At 32.3% G+C, this 21,323-nt stretch overlaps 1 protein-coding gene across 1 annotated transcript in view; it reads right to left on the bottom strand.

Moving 5' to 3' along the window:
- Positions 1-21,071, bottom strand: part of LOC132758466 (uncharacterized) — a 34,097-nt gene extending 13,026 nt beyond the window's left edge. Inside the window, exons 1-4 of the mRNA XM_060750141.1 lie at positions 20,645-21,071; positions 19,812-20,351; positions 19,064-19,199; positions 14,345-14,517 (exon numbers count right to left, since the gene is read on the bottom strand). Of these exons, the coding sequence (XP_060606124.1) occupies positions 14,345-14,517; positions 19,064-19,199; positions 19,812-20,351; positions 20,645-20,885 (1,090 nt within the window). The 5' untranslated portion in view covers positions 20,886-21,071. The remainder of the gene's footprint in view (positions 1-14,344; positions 14,518-19,063; positions 19,200-19,811; positions 20,352-20,644) is intronic.
- Positions 21,072-21,323: the final 252 nt, after the last annotated feature.

Here is a 21,323-nt window from a genome sequence, read left to right as displayed (position 1 = left end):
AAAAATATTGTTGTTTCAAATGAAACGCCGAAATAAGATTCCCTTTAGGGTACCCCTTCATCACAACATGACGTCACATAAATACATGACGTATTTTCCCCGTACCTAACGAATGTAAACAAGAGAAAAGGAGTAGTCTATTGAACGCACTTTTTTGTAATTAATATCAAGCTTTCACAAGGTCATATTTGTTTTCAATACTGATGAGAATATGTGTCATTACTTTACTTTGGTAAATATTTATCATTTGACAGTTAAAAAGTGTTTGTAAATTGGAATTTACACCGCGTAAAATCGAACCGTACGCGCATCACTTCAGCGCATGTTGTTTACAACGTGGGGTACCAAACGGGGATATTTAGTGTGAATAATACCCGTTGGCTCGGTAATATCAATTACTTTCAGGTGATCAATAACCAATCAAAAGGGCGAAAAAAATCTGGAACTATCGGACACTATACCCGAAGACACATTATACTATACTTACAGACTCCCTTCATATTGATTTGATCTCCAACCAATCGAATTTGAAGAGTGCAATCAATATTTAAATATCTATATATAATCAGAAATATTTTATGACAAATAACTAAATGGGGTCAAATTGGCTTGGTCACTGTACCGCACAATATTATGGACACACAAGAGGGAAAATTCTTATTATCTTCTCACTTGTAAGTATATCATTTCAATTTTGTATTAAGGCCAATTATGCCTCAGAAACGTTATGATTTTTTTATTCATTATAAACTTTCTATTTTTGGTATCTTGTTACACTTCCGAAAAAAAACCCATTTGCCATATAGGTTAACTATCTTTACTTATTATGCTCTTTTGGCAAATGGTATAATTATTATAATGAAAATATATTTTGTATGTAAGTCAAAATACTTATTTTTTATACATGTTGCTATCTTCAGTCAGCGCTTCTTTCCTCAACTGTAAAAACTCTTAATTGCTCTAAATCAAATATATGAACATTATTAAACACATGTTTAATATTTCTATATAATATTGTTTAAGCCCTACATGCTTGAACACTTTACAAAGTGAGTAATTCTTGATGGTTTAAGTTTTTTACGGTAGATGACGGTTGTACCGGAATTTAGCAGTCTACCTTTCCGTTCGCCATCATTTACAGGGGAAGGTCAAACTTTTGGACAGGGTGTATATTTTTGTAAAATAATCATGTTTAAGTTTAAATGTATCATGCAATTGTGTGGTGGCGATATGGCTGAATTTCATTTAGTCATGATTAAGCCATGTTGAAAATTAACAATGCTTGTGTTTGCTGCTGGTTTTTATATGTGTTTTTCAGATTGTCAAGGCAAGTCATGGATCACAGTTTTTTTTGGCTTGCAGCCACGGCTGCAAGCTATTTCATCTGGAAAACTTGTTCCGGTTAGGTGGTTTCCTGCTTACATCTGTTGGTGCATGATTGAACGGGAAACCAGCTGCAATCGTGCCAATCGCAACTTTTCGGCCTTTTCCGTCAGTCTTCGGATTAATGATAATAGCCGATGTAGTTCCGATTGCAATCGTGACAATTCGGGCGATTCCGTCATACTGCGGAGTAATATTACGGAAATCTAAGCTATTTTAGTTACTTCGGTAATCCCAGTTTGTGTATATAAATAGGATTTCTAGTTTTACTTGATTTATCGGTTTAAACCGTAATAAATTATAAATTGTTCCGTTTCATTTGTTTTTCAAGACGCAAAAGTTAGTTTCTTTTATATTTGTTTTTTGTCTGTATTAGTTTTATACAATAGAGAATGGTGACTGTAGTATTATTCCGTCTTCAAAGGGTGGTCCTGCTTACCAAATCACGCATGATCGAGTTATATTTAGATCTACTGAACGCAATTCAACTTCAAAAATAGCCCATGCATATCATTAACCTTGCCACGCGCTGATCTAAGTATCATAGTTGATACATGCTTATTAATTGGTACCACGTAACGAAGTATTTTAGAGCATTTACTTGTCTATAAAGCAAAGGAATGATTCTGCTGCGAAAAAGGGGACATGAGATGTGCACACTTGTTTTCCTTCAGTATCACGTTAATATTTTTACGATTGATCATTTTCTTTATTAGTTTTAAACAATAGAGAATAGATCTAAATCGTTTTGACAAAAAAATATTCGGTTTTCCAAAAAAAAAAAAAAAAAATAAATAAATAAATAAACCCTTTATGATATACAAATACCGTAATTCAAAAAAAATGTGATAATAAATTGAAACCCCCCAAAAAAGAACAATTTTAAAGGGTTGGGATGAAGGCACAACTGTGCAAGCCTTTCCTTTTAAAAGGAAACTGTATTTCTACTTAAGTGAATTATGCATGTGAGGTTTTTTAGTATTCGCCACCAGCCTTTTTTGTGCTGTATTAAGTTAAAACGAACGAAATTAGTATCTGTTCCCAGGGCTTTCTTCGCTCTTGTGTATGTAAGATAATAATTTAGTTTTCATTGAGCCATGGCCGTTTTCTCCCATTCGCAAAATAAACAAGTATCAAATTTTGATATACTTTTGTGTTCTTTTGTTTAGAGTTAGTTCACCTTGTAATTCAATCAATATCTATTTCCGAGGCATAATGTGCCTTTAATATTTTTGTCATAATGATGTAATTTTAACTGTATATGCATTACTGTGCGCATTTTCCTTTATCAAATTCATGCATGAATAACATTTTGATTTATTTTCCTTACTAGCCAAACTATAGAAAAATCTGTGAAATAGTATTATTATCTTATAGCATCAGTCTCCTGTTCAAGAAGAGTAAATAAGCGTCAAAGTTTAAAATTTTAAAGAACCCTGCCAATATCTACCAATAATATCTACGCTTAAGGCATTATAATTGCTAAGAAAATATTTTTTTAAGATAATTATTAGCTCCAGTGATGTACAGAAACAACTTTGTGAAAAGCAAACTTAAGACCATTCCTATGTAATTTTGCAATTTGTTAATAAAATGCCTTTCAAACTTTTACCTTAAATAGACGTGTTTTGACGGCTTTTTGCCCTCCCTTTTTGAGGCATCAAACAGTGAAAAAATGTCCTATTTAGGCCCCTAACACCTTTTTTTGTTTGAGAAGTGTTGTTTAAAAAGTGACCACTTTTTCGGCGCCACCACATCAAATGGTACATCAGGGGATTGCAAGAAGGATGTGCCACCTTCTGTTTTTGGGGTTTGAAGGGGGCGGTAGTCCCCCACATCGCCAAGAAAGTTCCTGGCATGTGACAGACTACAAATGGCCTCAGGTCAATCTTAAATTAACCAGCAACCGACGCTAAAAAGCCTTTTACTATATCTCAATTCATTGAGAAGTGGCAGCACTTTGAAATCAGTTTTGATGGAAAAAACAATGCAAAATAGTGATTTTTCGCAATTTTGAGACGTCCCCCTTTGCCATGGTAACAGGATAACAGAAAGTTTACGATTGAGCATGCTGAGCATGCTGTTACAAAGGCTATGGTCCAGATAACATTTGTGCCAAGTTTCATCCGTATTGAAGCATTTCTCATAATAGTATATCAGTTGAACTTGTAACAGGAGGCTTTTTAATGAAAACGGTCATTTTTTACAATAAGCTCATGGTGTCAAAGGTTAAGACACTGTGAATGACGGCGAATGACAAACACAAAAAGCCATCGCAAAATTCTTTAAACAATACGAAACGGATAAATTGATGTATGTCTATTTCAATATTTATCCTTCATGACAGCTTTTCTGTTGAAATCAACCATATAACAGAAACATTCATATTTTTAGACAAACAAGACCGAGATTATGGTGTATTATAGAATAGAAGCGTACGCTGTTAAAACAGAAATATATATGTACAACTTTAAATTCTTCAAACGTGTATTATATTCACAGACATGCATGTATTTAAATAATTTTACATAACTACGTTGACAATTTTGTCTCCAAAAGTATAAATAAGAAGTAAGCGTATAGCCTCAGATATTGAAATTATCGCTTGTTTCGGACATAATATTGCTGTTTTGTCACTTGAAATTTCCCCCTATAAAGGACTGTTGTAATGTTAACTTTATAATTACCTGTATCTTCAATTTAGATTTGTCTATATACATTATAATCAATAGAGTGTATGCAAACTTTCTATTGAACTGAACTGCCTTGATAAATTAATTGAATACAGCTCGACATTAATAAACATTGGCCAAATAATCATCTTTTGACGATGATTCCTGACCACATGATTTAGGCATTCACTGCTTAACCTTAAAAAGTTAAACCATTTTATTTACTTGGTCAATTCAATTTGGCTATAGTAATTAAAATGAGAGGGGAACTCTTACAAACTGAAAATAAATCATTTTATTTTGATTGTGTTTGTATGTGTGTATCGGATGCGTTATTTTTCAGCGTATAAACAGAACTAAATCCAGTAATCTATATCTTATGTATACCTTTTGTCATGTTATGTCATCAACTACAATGAACAACATTATATCAAACAGTATAAAGAAACTCAATCAGAAACACCATTGATTACAATTTGAACAAAAATCACACAGTAACGTTGACCTCCGATCGACAGACCTGCACACAATTTCCTTTTCAAAAGAGTCGATAATATTTTTGAAATATGTCATCAAAGAAATATATATTCACACATTTTGTTTTGAAGTTCAGAATCAAACGATAAGGATTTAATCGCTATTAAAAAATCTTATTAGTATTATTATAACTGCCGTTCAATCTATCTTTAAAAGGCCCATAATTAGTTTGTTCATTTGTTAATTTAATCGCATTAATTGATTGGTTCGACCGATGCTAAAATATGCATTGATTTTGAATGTGTTTATTTATTTTCTTGGATTTTGTTACGCATTTTGGACCAACAATACTTCTTTCATGTTTATATTTAATTGCCTGATCAATACGTTATAATAACTCTATCTTTCGCTACGATTCGACAATCATTTATCGTAAATTTTAAATATGTGGGTCAATGACATCACGCGCACCTGTTTTTACACGGCCAAAAACACAAACATGGCCGCGCCTTCTGATATGTAGAAATCGGTAAATTAGCTATATATTTATTTTGTTATCAAGCGTTTAATATCATCATTTGAACGCAGAAAATTTAAAGATGTACTATTTATAGTATACATTTTTGATATTAATTTTTCATTTTTACATTGCCTTACCCTTTAATATGTGTACGTGAAAGAGCTAAAGGTCTTTAAAAAGGCCAACCCTATTCATTATAAAATATTTTTTTCATATTCATGTTCAGTCATTATTCCACATGTTATGTCCGATATCAAGGCAATTTAGGTAAATATAAAACCGTACTATCAAACAGATTGATATTATCAGCCATAATGTCGAGGTACATGTTTCTCGTACCAGAAATGGATTGCATACATAAAGTGAGTAACAAAATATTAATATTAACGATAATTATCTTGGGTAAATGTGTCTTGCTTGAATCAAAATCTGATAGACGGCAACACAAGAAATTAAATGATACAAAAGAGGGTTGATTATAAAACAGCTCTAAAGAATTCATTAGTTTGATTTTCCCAAAAAGACAGTATTGTTGTAATAAAATCACAATCACATTACATTGAGATTTTAAAGTTAGTGACACTATTGGGACAAGTATATCCTCCTCTTTTTTAAAATTGCTCACGGTTTTCGACAATAGGAAAAAATATTTCTCAGCCTCATGATTTACTTTTAACAATTTATTATCAATAATTGAAAACTATACGAAAGAAAGAACAATAAATCTAAAATAAACTTATGTCAAAGTTTAAAGGTGACACCGTTGATAGTTCTCAAAATTATATCCCAGACAAAGGGTAATAATGAATGAATGAATATGATGAATGGTTATTGTAAAGATTGAAAATCCATTGAAGATATATTAAGTATGTTGAGGCTGATCACAATGCACACATTTAGAAAAGTAGAGATATTATGTGAATTAAAAAGAAGATTTTTCACAGACAAAAAGCATGATATGCTTCTGTGAAATTTTTGGAGAATACTATAAGATAAGTAATTCTTAACAATTTACTGAAAATATTTTCATAATTTCTAACAAAACTTATACAGCACTATGAACAATGTTTGTATTTAACATGTATCTAGCTCCTAATGACAATTTCATATATTGTGCAAAAATGTGGAAACAAAGTGAAACCTCGGAAACATTAATCACAGCAAAATTAAATGAACATTACAGACTCGGTTTGATGGAGACTGAACATGAGGGATAATGAAAAATTGCGACATCCCTCACACCCCTACCACCGGCTTGAGCTTTACTCTATTCCCAATACTTATAAGTGCTTGACTCAATTATTCCGAAGGACCAGAAAAATATAACAACACTGAAGAGTTAACACGACACAATTGTTATGAAAATATTTGAGTACTTTTTTTAAATTCAAAATATATTTTAAAATCACAATGATTTTTTAAAAAAAAATTTATAAGTGCAGCTTTTCATTTTACCGACCAAAATTCAAAAAAAATATCAGATTGGATAGCAACACATTGAAATGAATGACATAATGGCCTATCAGTAAGAAGATATTATCACACACCTTGTCAGCCTCAAAAGAGTGAACGGACTCCCGCCTTTGGTCTTTTTAATGTTTTCTTGCTAACTAATCAGTCACTATAATGCAGGTCCTCTTTACATTTTCAAGTTCTTTATTTGGAAAGAGTTACAGCTCGAAGGTGTGGAATTTCCATTAGAATGGTTTCCTTTTGAATATCGACTATAAAATAGAATCGTCCATCTCTCAAAAAGACATGACCAATTATATTTGCCTTGTACAAAAAGTTACAACCATAACATACAATACATCACACAAAGACATGCAATAGCTGATTGCATAAACATCACAAATTTGAGATGATTTACCAGCTAATATAGACACGTTCTCAATCACAATGTCTAGAGATAGACCTTTTATGGATTTAAAATTTTTAAATTGGAAATACTTATCATCCATTTCCTTTGAAAAATGGAGCAAAAAAGTGAAGCTTTGTTTTTAAAGAAAGGGCAACTTTTATAAGACTGAGAAGACAGTAAGCTAGAATTGTAGTGAAAAATAGTTATCTCATTATGTGGCATTCCATTACAGTTCTTGTTATTCTATACAGCTAGAAAAGGTAGATAAGAAATATTTTTGTAAATCAGTGACGTGTATCAAGCTTTTCAATTTTCAATGGTAAATAAGTATTTAATTTTTAAAAAAAAATTTAAAAAATAATATGGTTTCTCTTTCATTGAAACAAGTTCTCAGCATTGTTTTATTTATTTAATATAAAACTTATTAATACAAGCTGTAAAGGACCTCTAGTCTGTTTCAGTCTGTACACACATAGGCTTAAAAAGTACTAAATTTATTCCAAACTTGGATTCTCATAAAAGTGTACATTCAGTAGAATCTGACCTACTGAAATTCAATGCCAGTATTGTTTTTTTATTTGATTTAAAAATACTGTTGTATAATTCATGTTTTCATTACCATGAGTAAGCATCATTGAACTTTCGAAAAAAGACAATGTTTCTCTGAGAAAAATATGTAGCATATTCAATTATTTGTTTTAAATAACAGACTCGAACTGACAAATAACTAACTTCTTACAATGCTAGCCCTTGACTTTAACAGATTTAGTCAGCATCGAAACAAGAGATTGTAGAAAACTTTGCAGAATAAACTTATAATGATGACTTTATTAAGGAGTGAAAAAAGGGGAATAATGCAAAGGTGACAAAACTAAAATCAAAATTCGAACGTTACAAATCAATTATAAAAATGTGTCCTTGTTCCAGGTAAGTATGCAGTTTTTGAACCGTATAAATGAACTTCAGAATAAAAAAAATCTGAAAATTAACCTTGCCGACTGAATCTAGCTATGTGACCAATGCAGAGTTAGATCCCCTAGTACGGATGTGCTGCCAAGTGTCATGTCAGGGTTAAAGTATAAAACATCGTAACACTACTGTTGTATCAAGGTTTCTGTATATCGCATTCAACAATGTGTCTATATATACATGTATATGGTCCTATATAAGTGTTGTGTATAACTGAATATTTTCATTTATGGCATATGTATAAACTTTTATCGATGTTACAAATGTCAATGTTAATTTTGGCCGAATCTCAATTTATTTATAAATTGTACATTACAATAAATGACTCTTGTGACTTGGCAGCCAAACTAGTCATTTAGCGTCAAAGTGTTACTTTACATTGATAATATATGTAATGTTCCTTGCATACTTCAGCAAAAATCTACCGTATCTTGTAAAAACATGTCATAAATATTTCAGGTAGACACATCTATAAAGATAAGATCCTAATGTTGTTTTTTTAAAGAATTGACTATCGTTTTTTTCAATTATTATTTTATAATTAGTAATAATCAATTATTTTTTAAATTTAAATTCTATTAAAATTTCTATATAAATACTAACATATTCACACAAGCCACACAAACTAGAACATTTAATTATTTATTAAATTTGTTATTTAATGATTATTTTGTGCAATAAAGAATGAAATTAACTGTCTGAACTATGAATATGATTCTGTGTTATAAATGATTCAGTGAATAATTCAGATAAAACATGTCACATTTTTATATCAACTGTTCATTTACCTTTAATTATGGCAAATTTCTATGACACTTTATCATCTAAACTCAGGTCCATGTCACAAAATTAGAAGATTGTTTCACTTTATCTTGAATCAGGTCACAGAACTTAATGATGTCACATATAACTAAAACAATAATTTCAAACATCCAAATATCAACAACATAATCTTATTGTAACAATGTTGCCTTATTACCATTTCAAATAAGTCGAACTTGATGTTACCAATCATAATCATGTCATACATTTAACATACCATACCTTAAAATAATGTCACATTTGTTATTTTGTGTAACATTGTAACCTTTGAATTCTAGTTACATTTTGTAACATTCTGTCTCTATGTATATAAATTATGTGGAATGTTTGTAACACTTACATATAAAAGAGCAATTGAATTTGAATGTTCTCAATTGGCAGACAAAAAATACAACTAAGCCTATATTATTAGATTATGTTTAGCCGAGACAGTATACCTGAAATATTTGACAATACACTCCTAGCTATGGTGGCTGATTTCTGCTAATGCGTGTCTTTGACCTTCAAAAGTCTAGGCGAAGACACAAAGACAGGATAATATGCTCACTTATCGTGCCTTCATCTACTTCTTTGGGTGGCGCCGACACAAAGACACAAAGACTCCATTTTGCCAATCATGTTTTAAAATTAATTTGGTGTGGTTTAAGTTTGGTTAGAATTTGGTAATTTTAGCATAGGTGACAATATAAAGGATTCTAATTAAAAACAGAGTTTGGGGACATTTTAGCAAAGTCACAAAATCAAATGTTCTAAATGAACAAATTAGTGTTGAGGTCATTTTAGCAAAGTCATTATGAAAGTTTTCTAAATGAAATAAACAAAATTGAGGTCAATACAAATGGTGCTAAGTGAAACAAACAATGCTGAAGTTAATTTAGCAAAGTTACATAATCAAGGGTTCTAAGGGAATAAGTATTTTACTTAAATTACCTGCTGTATATTTTATAATTACAGTTGCTAGTGGCATTGGCGTTTGAATTTTATCCATTACCAGTTGGAAAATACAAGCAATAACTTTTTATCTTTCGTCAGACTGTATGGAATACAGTAAATTAAAACAACAAATGTGAATATAAACAAAGTTATGCGTTTGATCTTTCTTAATGTAATTTTCCCTGAAACACGTTAAGAAGCAGGTGTTATGGTCAACATATACTGAGAACCTGCAAAGGTATTATCATTCTACTTAAAGGTTTGTCAATGTGCATTATGAATTGATTAGTTTTTATTATAAATGGGCGTGAATGAAAAATTTAAAATATATAGATTAATGATTGATTTAAGACCAAAACAATTGAAGAAGATTAAACTATCTATGATAGATTTTTGTTAAAACCTAAATGACATGACATTGGTGTTTGTTTAGAATAAATTTGTGTCATAATGGTATGAATTCGGTTGTAAGGTGGGTTTTGTCAGTCTTCTCTTCGAAGTTATCATAGAACCTTTAATGTGACAAGTTCATGCCATTCTAAGAAAATGTGATCTCGTAAAAAATGCGTGTACGTGGCATCGTGGCCTAAATGAAGGAAAGATGGACAAAACGTAATAAAATGGTTCTTTGACTGGGGACCAAAGTATATAAAGCATGCTAAAACAGAAAAGCAAATTTTTTAATGACACATTTAGCATAAGGGCCAAGATGAACCAAGATCGCTCATATGACCCATCATTTCATTGTAGTTCAAGCCATAACAAAAACATTAGAAGTAGGACAACTGATATTTTATTCAATTCTGCATAAACAATTACACCAGTGGTACAATTTAAATTATATATGTAAGAAAACAAGAAAGTAGGTCAAAAATATCAAAAGAAGGTCAGTTTATATCAAAATAAACTCGGCATCAGAAATTACACCCTTGGTCGAAAATGCATGTCTGTAAGTCAAAATGCAAGAAAGAAGGTCAAATTCATATAAATAATATCAACAGTTCGACAGTTGATATCAAAATATTTGGCCTCAGAAATTACACCCATGGTCCAAATCTCAAGTCTGTTTGTCAAAAACAAAAAAACAAAAGGTAGGTCAAGTGATATAGAAAATATCAAGGGTTGGACAGGTGATATCAATATACGCTTCTGCATCTGAAATTACACCCCTGGTCCAAATGTCAAGTCTGTACTTCAAAAAGCAAGAACTTAATTTAAATAAAATCGTTAATATCGAAAATTGGTCAGTTGATATCAACATTAATTCAGCTTCAGAAATTACATTTCTAGCCCCATTTTCAAGGCAATTTGATGACAATTCAGTCAAAATATGATCACTAGAGTGTAAACAAGGCTTTTCCATATTTGGGCGTTGTAAGCTAGCTTTTGAATCTAGACGACACCTATTCGAACTTGACCTAAAAATCATCAAAACATATTTTTCAGACAAATTTTCAGGATATTTGGATCAAAATAGAGCCAGTAGAACTTTAACAATATATTAAGCTCCTGTGATCTAGTTTTTCATCCGAGATGACCCATGTTCGAACTTATCCGAACAATTTCCTAGAAAATCATCGTGACAAAGTTTAATGACAATTGAGTTAAATGAATGACAACGATAGCTTTAACAATGATTTTACATATTTAAGCGGTGTAACCTATTTTTGACCCTAGGTAGTCCATATTCGAACCTGACCTAGAAATCATTCAATCAAAGTTTCATACTAATATCCAGGATGTTTGATCAAAACAGTTGAAACAAGAGTGTTTTTTTTCTTCTATTTAATTTTTCTATTTTTAGCTCCTGTGACCTAGCTTTTCATCCGAGATAACCATGTCCAAAATCATCCGAGCAATTACCTAGACAAGCTTCCTGATATAATTTGATGATGATTCACGCAAGAATTTGACCACTAGATATCAACGAACAAATGTGGACGAACGACGGACGACAAATGACGGACATTACCTAGACAAGCATCATGACCAAGTTTGATGACAATTGAGTAATAAAGGTGACCACTAGAGTGGTAACAAGGTTTTTCATATTTGGTGTGACCTAGTTTTTACCTCCATGTGACTCATATTCAAACTTGACCTAGAAATCATTAAAACAAACTTTCATAACAATTTGCAAGATATTTAGATATGATTTATAGCCACAAGAGTGGTAACAAGATTTTTTAGCTCAATTGACCTAGTTTTTCATTCCAGATGACCCATGTTCGAAGTCATCCAAGCAATTACCTAGTCAAGCATCCTGACCAAGTTTAATGATAATTGAGTAAAGCATATAACAACTAGAGTGTTAACAATGTCTTACATATTCTGGCGTAGTGACCTAGTTTTTTACCCCAACTGACCTATATCCAAACTTGACCTAGATATTTCCAAAACAAACGTTCATACAAATTTCCAGGATATTTGAATGTAAACAGTAGCCATAAGAATGTGATTTTTCTATTTTTAGCTCATGTAACCCAGTTTTTCATTCTAGATGACAATATTAAAACTGATCCGAGCAATTAACTAGACAAGGATTGTGACAAATTTTTATGGCAATTGAGTCACAAATGTGACCACTAGAGTTGTAAGCAAGGTTTTTCTTTTTAAGCTCATGTGACCTAGTTTTTCATACGAGATGACCCATGTTCGAATTAATCCGAGCAATAACTAAGCTACGCATCCTGACCAAGTTTGTTGACAATTGAGAAAAAAATGTAACAACTAGAGTATTAACAATGTTTTTCTATTTATTTCTCCTTTGACCTAGTTTTTCATCCGAGATGACCAATGTTCAATTTAATCCGAGCAATTAAACAGACAAGCTTCCTTACATAGTTTGATGATGATTCACGCAAAAATGTGACCACTCGGTATTAACAAGCACATGTGGACGGACAACGGAAGACAGACGATGGCCATAGAACGATCCTAAAATCTCACCCTTACCCATATTAGGTGAGCTGAAAAGCAGACAATCTATCCTTAGGGTGCTTGAATATTTAACATTATAGCGAACCTTTATGTTGAAAGCGTATGGGTTTCGGCTCAATCCCGGATTTCTTTGTCTACGGAAATCAAACCTAGGGACTCATTTAAAAAAAAACCTTGATGTCGCTGCAGCCAATGGTATTTCCAGATAACGATCTCGAATATATACTATTACTATTACCTTCCCCTCCTTTAAAACGATTGTTCGAGTTTAAGTATTCTCGACGAATATATATAATCAGTTCAGTTTGTAGACACTTACTAGACAATGTTTCATGCTTAATATCTGAACTCTAGCTATTCAGGCTTTTTCAAAGAAGATTTTTAAGTTTTTGTCATACACATATGAGGAAAATCAATGACCCCCGGGGCAGGGCCAATTTTGACCCCAGGGCTTTTATTTGAACAAACTTGGAAGACACTCACTAGAAGATGTTTCATGCTAAGTATCTAAACTGTAGGTATTTGTTTTTTTTTTTTTCAAAAAAGATCTTTTAAGTTTTTGTGATAAACATATAAGGAAAATGAATGACCCCCAGGGCGGGGCCAATTTTGACCCGAGGGCTCTTATTTGAACGAAATTGGTAGACATCTATTAGAACATGTTTCATGCTAAATATCTAGCTCTAGCTCTTTGCATTCTTTAAAAAAAAAATTTAAATTTTTAACTATAATGCATATAGGGAAAATCAATGACCCCCTGGGCGGGGCCAAATTTTTGACCCTAGGGCTTTTATTTGAACAAACGTGGTAGACACCCATTAGAAGATGTTTCATGCTAAATATCTTAGCTCTAGCTCTTTGGATTCTTTAAACGAAGATTATTTAAGTTTTTACTATATGCATATAGGAAAATCAATGACCCCCTGGGGCCGGGTCAATTTTGACCCCAGGGCTTTTATTTGAACAAACTTGGTAGACACTCACTAGAAGATGTTTCATGCCAAATATCTAAGCTCTAGCTCTTTGGTTTTTTTAGAAGAAAATATTTAAAGTTTTTTCCTTTGGTTTCCATGGCAACCAAAGTTCTGCATGGAATGGAATTCTTTGAAAAACTTTGTAAAGGCTTTCATGAACAGGCTCAATCAAACCGAGCCTGCAACATTTTCAATTTTGCCGTGTTGGGCTTTCTTTAGGGATTCTGTATTTATCTATTTCACACAAGGAACATCCCTGTGAAGTTTCATTATGATCTGCCTTATGGTTTCAGAGGAGATGTCGTTTTAAAAGTGTGAACGGACAACGGACGACGGACGACGGACGAAGAGTGATCTTAATAGCTCACCCTGAGCATATGCTCAGCTGAGCTAAAAATGGTAAAACACAAGTGCATAAAGAAATCCTCTTTAATTTTTTCAGTACAACCAGAAACTGTTTTCTGTGTAACATTTCCCGAATAATATATATCTTTCTTTATTTTTATATGTACATGAAGCTTTTAACATTAGATATTTTTATCTGTATTCTTTTTTTAAATCATTTTTCCTTCTTTGGAAAAGGTTCATCTATTTTTGTTGAAGGTAATACCTTCTTTTAAATCTGATATAATACGTTTTTTGTTTAATGAGAAGTACTAAAAGACATTTTTGTGAAAAATCAGTATTAATCGTTTTTTAATTTTTATAGACATGTGCGTAATGTTCACTGTATTTCAAATGTGCTATATATCACAAGTATATTCAGAAACAATTTTAATTTGACAAACATTACCTGGTGTACATGAGATACCAACATCTTCGCGGTGTTCACAATCATTTATTCCCCACCCGTTATGCCGGCATTGCGTTATGCTTGTTTCATTTCCTTTACAGTCAACATTGTCTAAATGTATAAGTGATGCTCCAGCACCGAATTGTGCGGACCCGTATACTCGAGGAGAAGTGCTTAAATGATTAAGTTTCTTATTAAAGTAACTCAGATAAAGCATGATGATCGATCATATAATATTATACATATGTCAATCCATTCAATCTCTTTAATGCATCTTTGTGGAAATGAACACACATCTAACACATTGAGGTTAAAACATAATTGGCAAGTTCCTGGTTTTTATTTTGTACGAGAGTTGTTCCCAAAGTAATAGGATTACAGCTATCCTTTTCACAATTTTTAATTTACGTACATAATTTTACAAGACACACATATCGGAACATGTTCTTTATATATAGTGAAAAAATCAATACAAAATGTTTACAAACAACAATTCTGTGAAATTTTCAAATGACAAGGGGTACTCAACCAGGCGCACGCTTACAATAAAATAAATGACGTCCATGACGTCGTGAAATGATTCAAAAAGCAACAAGAAAAGCATTGATGCAAAGCATCAAAGGGCGACGCCAAAAGAATTTGATCCAGGTTTGCACCTAAACACTTAACAAAAGATGTGTACTTTATAGCAGTACCATTTCATGTAACCTGTAGGCCCAGTTTAAGTTGAAACTTAAACCAAAAAAATAGACTCTGTCTTGCCAAGATGCAAAGACAATTTATAATCAATTAAGCAATCTTATAAGACTCATGCTATAAGAAAGAATTTCTTCAATTTATTTTACTAAGATATAAGAGGATACCTTGAGGTCATCAGCATATAATCCATTCACAGGTACAAGTATCGGACATGGGAAGAAAAATACAGACGCAAGATTGATAAAAAAAAACTGTTGTTCGATAAAACCCCCCACCCCCCCGCAAAAAATTTTAACATAATGACCCCCTTTTAAAATATACTATTAACTTAAAGTATATTTTTAAAGGGGTCATTATTTACATTTTTTGACCACTATTAAGATGATACACAGGTTTTTTTTCCAAACTGGTCATATTGTTTCTTCCAGGTTTGATACTCGTGTCTGTGGCATGAATAATAAAAGCTTATTGCTTTGGGTTGCAGACATGTCATTGACATATATTAGACATAAAAGAGGACCTAATTGAACATCAGGGGGACACCATAGTACTCAGAGCAGTAGTAGAATGAGTACCAGCCACATCCACCAGCTGCTGTCTATCAGAGATGAGACTTAAACCATGTAAGAATGTCATTACATATGGCAGATGCTTGAAGTTTTATTAAGAAGAAGAAAAAGAACTTCTTCATGTGCAGTATCAAATGCCCTTTGTATATCTAAGAGTATCATGCAATGCTGCCTTTGTCCATTTCAAATCTAAACACTTCTAAACCATGACTGGAACCGCCTGACCATGACTCGAACCCATGACTTTCAGAAGACCAACTGAGCTATCCAGCCGACTACACATTTTCTCTTCAATTATGAAACACTTCTAAACCTCAACATATTTCCCCACTATATTGATTTGTGTCTTTGAATTTCCATTATGTTTACAGAGCATAATAAATTGAATTCATGCCTATATGCAGTCACAGGAATGAGAAAAACTTTCAGCTTTGACCAGAACTCGAACCTGAGACCCACAGAAATAATGTACCGAAGCTTGTGCGATTAAAGCTATCTGGGCGCGCTTTACACAATTTCTCCCCTAAATAGTGAACAGTTCTAAACCGTGACAGATACTTTAGATTTTTAGATTAACAAATATTTAATTCTTAATTAATAGATAAGAAAAAAAAAAAACCTTACATACTCATAGTCTTAATTAAGGTAAGAATTTATATATTATTGTATACATGTAATTATTTTTATTAATTAGGGCTTAGACAGTTATTGGTTGTGCCATTATTTATAACAGGTCAATTTGAAAGTGAACATAACTGTGCAAACATAAAAAACTAACCTTTTTTCTATGATAAGAAATTTTATGAGGGGTGATTTGTATTTTGCATCAATGGCACCGGGCGACAACATGAAAATGCAACAAACAAACCACTTTGTGGTAGATTGTATTTTCATGTTTTCATCTGGCGCCCGGTTACTTTTTGTCCTATGTTGGTTTTCATTTGACACACATCAACCACTTAAAAATTTAGTGCACCAAATTTATTCAAGGCCAAGTACAATGTTATGACGTGGTGGTAAGCTGAGCTCTGGCGTGAGAGGTTAGGAGATGTACAGACGATGGAGTAGGTCCGCGTTATCTAGCTTAGTGAAGTTGTATATATTTATTTATCGGTGTGTCGCAAGTGTCTACTTATGAGAGCGTCAGATCGCTCATCACAGAAGAGCAGGAAGTAGAAGTGAGACTACTACTGGACTTGTAGTATTTAGCATATTTATTGGCTGGTTGTGAGCTCGATGCGATGTATATAATTCACTCCACCCACTCTTGACGGTTGAGTATCGAGATGATGGGAGGAGTACTATAGAGTGGCATCTCACAGAGTCATGCGTCGGACTACGATATCACCTCTCTCCCAGCGCCATGGTAGAGCTGGACATTAAAAGTCTTCGTATCATATATCAATAATACTAAAGATATACATGTATGCACATAACATTTCGAAAATTCCAAGTGTGAGATGAGCTATCCATGGGTCTATATCTATCCCTAACAATTAACATGCTTTTGATGACCTTACAACTGTTAAATTTTAAACAACAAAAAATAGTAAGTAAAATAACTTAGGATAGACAGAAAAGAACAGATGTAACCACGCTCAGCTTCATATGTGACCTGGATAGTATGGCTTATCGATATCAGTATGTCTTGATATAGTCTATTTGCAGGCTCATTTATAGATCCGACAGCAGTTGCATCAGACTTTTAGTTGCATCGCGCGTGACAGGAGTCAATAAAACTATGGAATTGCATAGCAGGCTCACTCGTCTTCTCTGTAGGCAAATTTTGAAAATATTAATGAATGAATGAATGGATACGGCATTAATTAGACCTCAACGGGATATTTCGAAATCCCGGGTTTTAGTATTGTCACTAAAACTATGCTTGTTAAACTGAGCCTGCAATTTCGTGAAAATAATATCACAATGCACATGTTTTTTATATAAAGTTATTAAATACAAATATAACAACATATTTGTTTACTTGATTTTTACGAATCATAATAAAACTAATTAACACAACATGACATTAACTGCTAATAATAACAGCTCCTTCCATAGGGCAAAATTAAAAGCATTCCATAACAGTCGCCAACAAGCGTCATTCTTACTCAATTCATTCTTCCTAGTGCTCTAGGTGTCTAAATATGCTACAATTACCAAGCTTCATATGTGGAGATGAAGCAAGAATGAAAGCGGTCACAATCTCGATCCACTTTTTAAAAAAAACTCCGATAGCCGGTCATTGTATATAATATAGTAACACCGGAACTTAACAGGCTTTGGCTTATAATTTTTATATTTAAGGGAATTTTATTATCAATTTTCACATATCAGTAAATATAACAATATTTATCAATTAAAAAGTACCAGTTTTTACTAATCAGCTTATCATTTATAATTATTAAATCGAGGAAAATACTAATTACTATTACTGTTTATCATTGTTATAATAATCTATCGATAACACGCTTATCTTTTTGAATATAATAATATACTGTTTGAAACAAATGTCTCAAATCCAACCATCTGGTCAGAACTGTATAGGTAGACTCGAAGCAGAAAAAAATGCCGGACAGGTCGCGTACCGGTTACCGTCGATGAAACGCTTTTGAAATTGACGTTACTTACGTCCCGTCAATTTTCTGCTTTTATCATCGCTCTTTCCTGTTAGTGATCTTATATTCCCCGTTTTTGAATTGCTTGCGCCAGCTGAAAACGAGTGTCCTGATGGCAGGATAATTTTTCTTTGTTAATTTAATCATTATGTATGTATCTGAAGAAGTATAGTCAATCATTTGGCAAAATTTCATGATCGCACGGATTTTCAGTTTGTTAACGAATATCAAATTTCTACATTTAACGCTATGACCGCTGCTGTTCAAAACTTTATAATTAAGCAAAGTCATGTCCGAATGACGTCAAATGTGCATATTATAACTTATATTTAATTTAATTTGATGATGGAATATATGGACAACCAAATAATAAATTGTAATTAAATTTGATGTACATCTTAGCTTCAATTATTCTTTTGATGTGTTGCGCCGTGTGCGTGTTATTGTTATCCAATTAACACGCGTTTAGCACAATAAAGTAATGAACTTATGCTTAAACTGTAGAAAATTTGTTACGGTCGCTGTCAATTATTATAAAACTATTCTAGATTGAATGAAACATGAATATGCAAGACTATCAGTCCTATTACATTTTGAACAACCCTCGTATTTCATTGTAAAACAATAATACTAAGGTAGCAAAGTTCTATTCTAATTAGATATAAAAACATATACCATATTAATTTATTGATATATATAAATCATACATTAATTTTTCCATTTTTTAAACGCGTTGTCTTCGGCCTAAATGAATACCTACAATTATATATTGCCTGAAACAAAAACGTTTGAAATTTGTTTGGCTTAGTTTTATAAAACAATTGTTAACTTACTGTTGAAAATTAAGCATCTTACAAACGACACTTGCAGATAGCGTATCAAACCCATCACCGCATACTGTTCCCCAAGACCAATCATGCCATACTTCTAGTCTCCCTTCATACTGATTCGAGCCGTTAACTAATCGAACTACAATAATAACATCAATATTGTACGAACATTCTGAAGCTAAAGCGTTCAAAGAATAAACATCAAATTTCAACTTCATTTACGTTTTTTACTTCTTTTACTCCGGGTTATAACTGCTTTTCTTTGATGTAATAACATATTTTTCCGCATTTCAAGATATTTTTATTTTGCATTATTACGACTTTATGAATGATACTATTTATATTTTGTTTCACGTAACTATGCAATTTGTTTGCGTTATAATACCGTTATTTGCGTTCTTACGCCTTAACAATATTTTATTTCATTAGCGTGATAATTTTAAGCTATTGTTTTAAAAAGATGTTCAATGAATAAAAAAGTATATAAGGGGGATAATCAGCCCTTTAGATGTGACTAAAGATAAAATCAAAATGACCTTCCGAATTAATGCTAGAACAACAACTAGTGTTAATTATCCCAATAAATGTCAGACATGATTTTGCCAGATTGCAGCACTTATAATAATGTTTCCGAAACTTCTATTACAGGTTAATAATAAGTGAATATGTTTATCGGCGAAAAAGGCTTTATACATGTGTATATTATTCTTTTGATTGGTTGAAAGATGAGAAAGAAAAAACATATAATGACCTTGGCCTCCTTCCACTATTTTACCAAGTGTATCTACCATATATCTCGTCTCGTTTATTGTGATAAGATCTAATGAAATTTCATTCCTGTACTTGATTTGGTTAGCAGATATATATTCGAAACGTTCGTCTATAGTTTTGTTAATCGAAACTTTGAACGTTTCAAGGGTGTTCTTATATTCCCTTTGTTCAGCTGCAATATCTTGGAAACGATTGTCGATGGTATTGTTAATCGCTTCTTTGTACGTTTCAATGGTGGCCTTATAGTCCACTTGCTTAGCAGTTATGTCTTGGAAACGTTTGTCGATGGTCTTGTTAATCGCAACTTTGAACGTTTCGACGTTGTCCTTGTATTCATTAACTATTTTATTCATGCTTGAAACCAATTTTTTTCTTTCTTTTTTCTCCGAGATTAGCGCCTTCTGAACAATAGTACCAATGCCGCGATTGAATCCCATTTGTTTATCCTTTGCCCCAGTTACTGTTTCATTAAATTTCATATTGATATCGTTTAAGTTTTTTTCTAACCCTTTCAGACGATCTGAAATATAAAGAAAAAGATTTTGATAACACACAATTTTGACACTGAAAAAGGTAATGTACAATTGTAGTCAAATAGTACACAAACACATAACGCACATAATAAGGTGTTTCGTTTTTTACTATATCGCATCGTTTGTTTTTAGGCAGATTTTAAAGACATGCAATTCTAGATGAGAGTTGAATATCCTATTAATGATTCATTGGACGGAAAACCAAGGTACTTATGCATATAAAGCATGTTTTTTACGATTAAGTCAACAATATAAGTATTAATTAGAAACATAATTGTACCATTTAGAATTGGCCAAGTTGTCTCGTATGTCTTTAGCCTCGCTTCTAATCTACTAAGTTTAGCAGACTCCATTCGTTGTTCCATCACCACTTGTAGTACTAGATCCTTTACTAATCCAAATCCCTTACAGTCACATTCTTTATCCCCTTGACTTTTAACTGTTTGAATGGTGACAGACGACAAAATCACGATGCACAATAAGATCATTTTAAGAATGCACGTTGAAAGCTCATATGTCATTAATATATTCCTTTAATAATCTGCTTTTTAAAACTGACTTACAACTATAACCATATGAAATAAAAAAAACACGTTTTTTTAATTAATATAGCTCTCACAATTATGTCCAAATTGTACTGCTGTTTCGTTATGCGCATACAAATCAAATAATATTGTGTTATACGCAACGCGAGATTAGACGATGGAATTTGAAGTGAATCACTTGACATTAAGTGGTTAAGTTTATACGTTTCATTTTGATAGAATATATACCAGTTATCTTAACTTAAGGAATAAGACAAAAAAACACATAAAAAAACGATGGTATAAAAGAGTAAATAATTATATGAGACTAACGAATAAAATGGCAAAATACGTCACGGTGTTAAGTCAAAAGATAATCAAATTACAAAGGTGATTCTTAACAAACTGTAAATGTGCTATGAAAATACAAGTACA

The sequence above is a fragment of the Ruditapes philippinarum genome, unplaced genomic scaffold (assembly GCF_026571515.1).
Source record: "Ruditapes philippinarum isolate M1 unplaced genomic scaffold, ASM2657151v2 ctg4613_1_1_1_1, whole genome shotgun sequence".
In the NCBI taxonomy this organism is placed as follows: Eukaryota; Metazoa; Mollusca; class Bivalvia; order Venerida; family Veneridae; genus Ruditapes; species Ruditapes philippinarum.
This window is presented reverse-complemented; position numbering and strand designations above follow the sequence as displayed.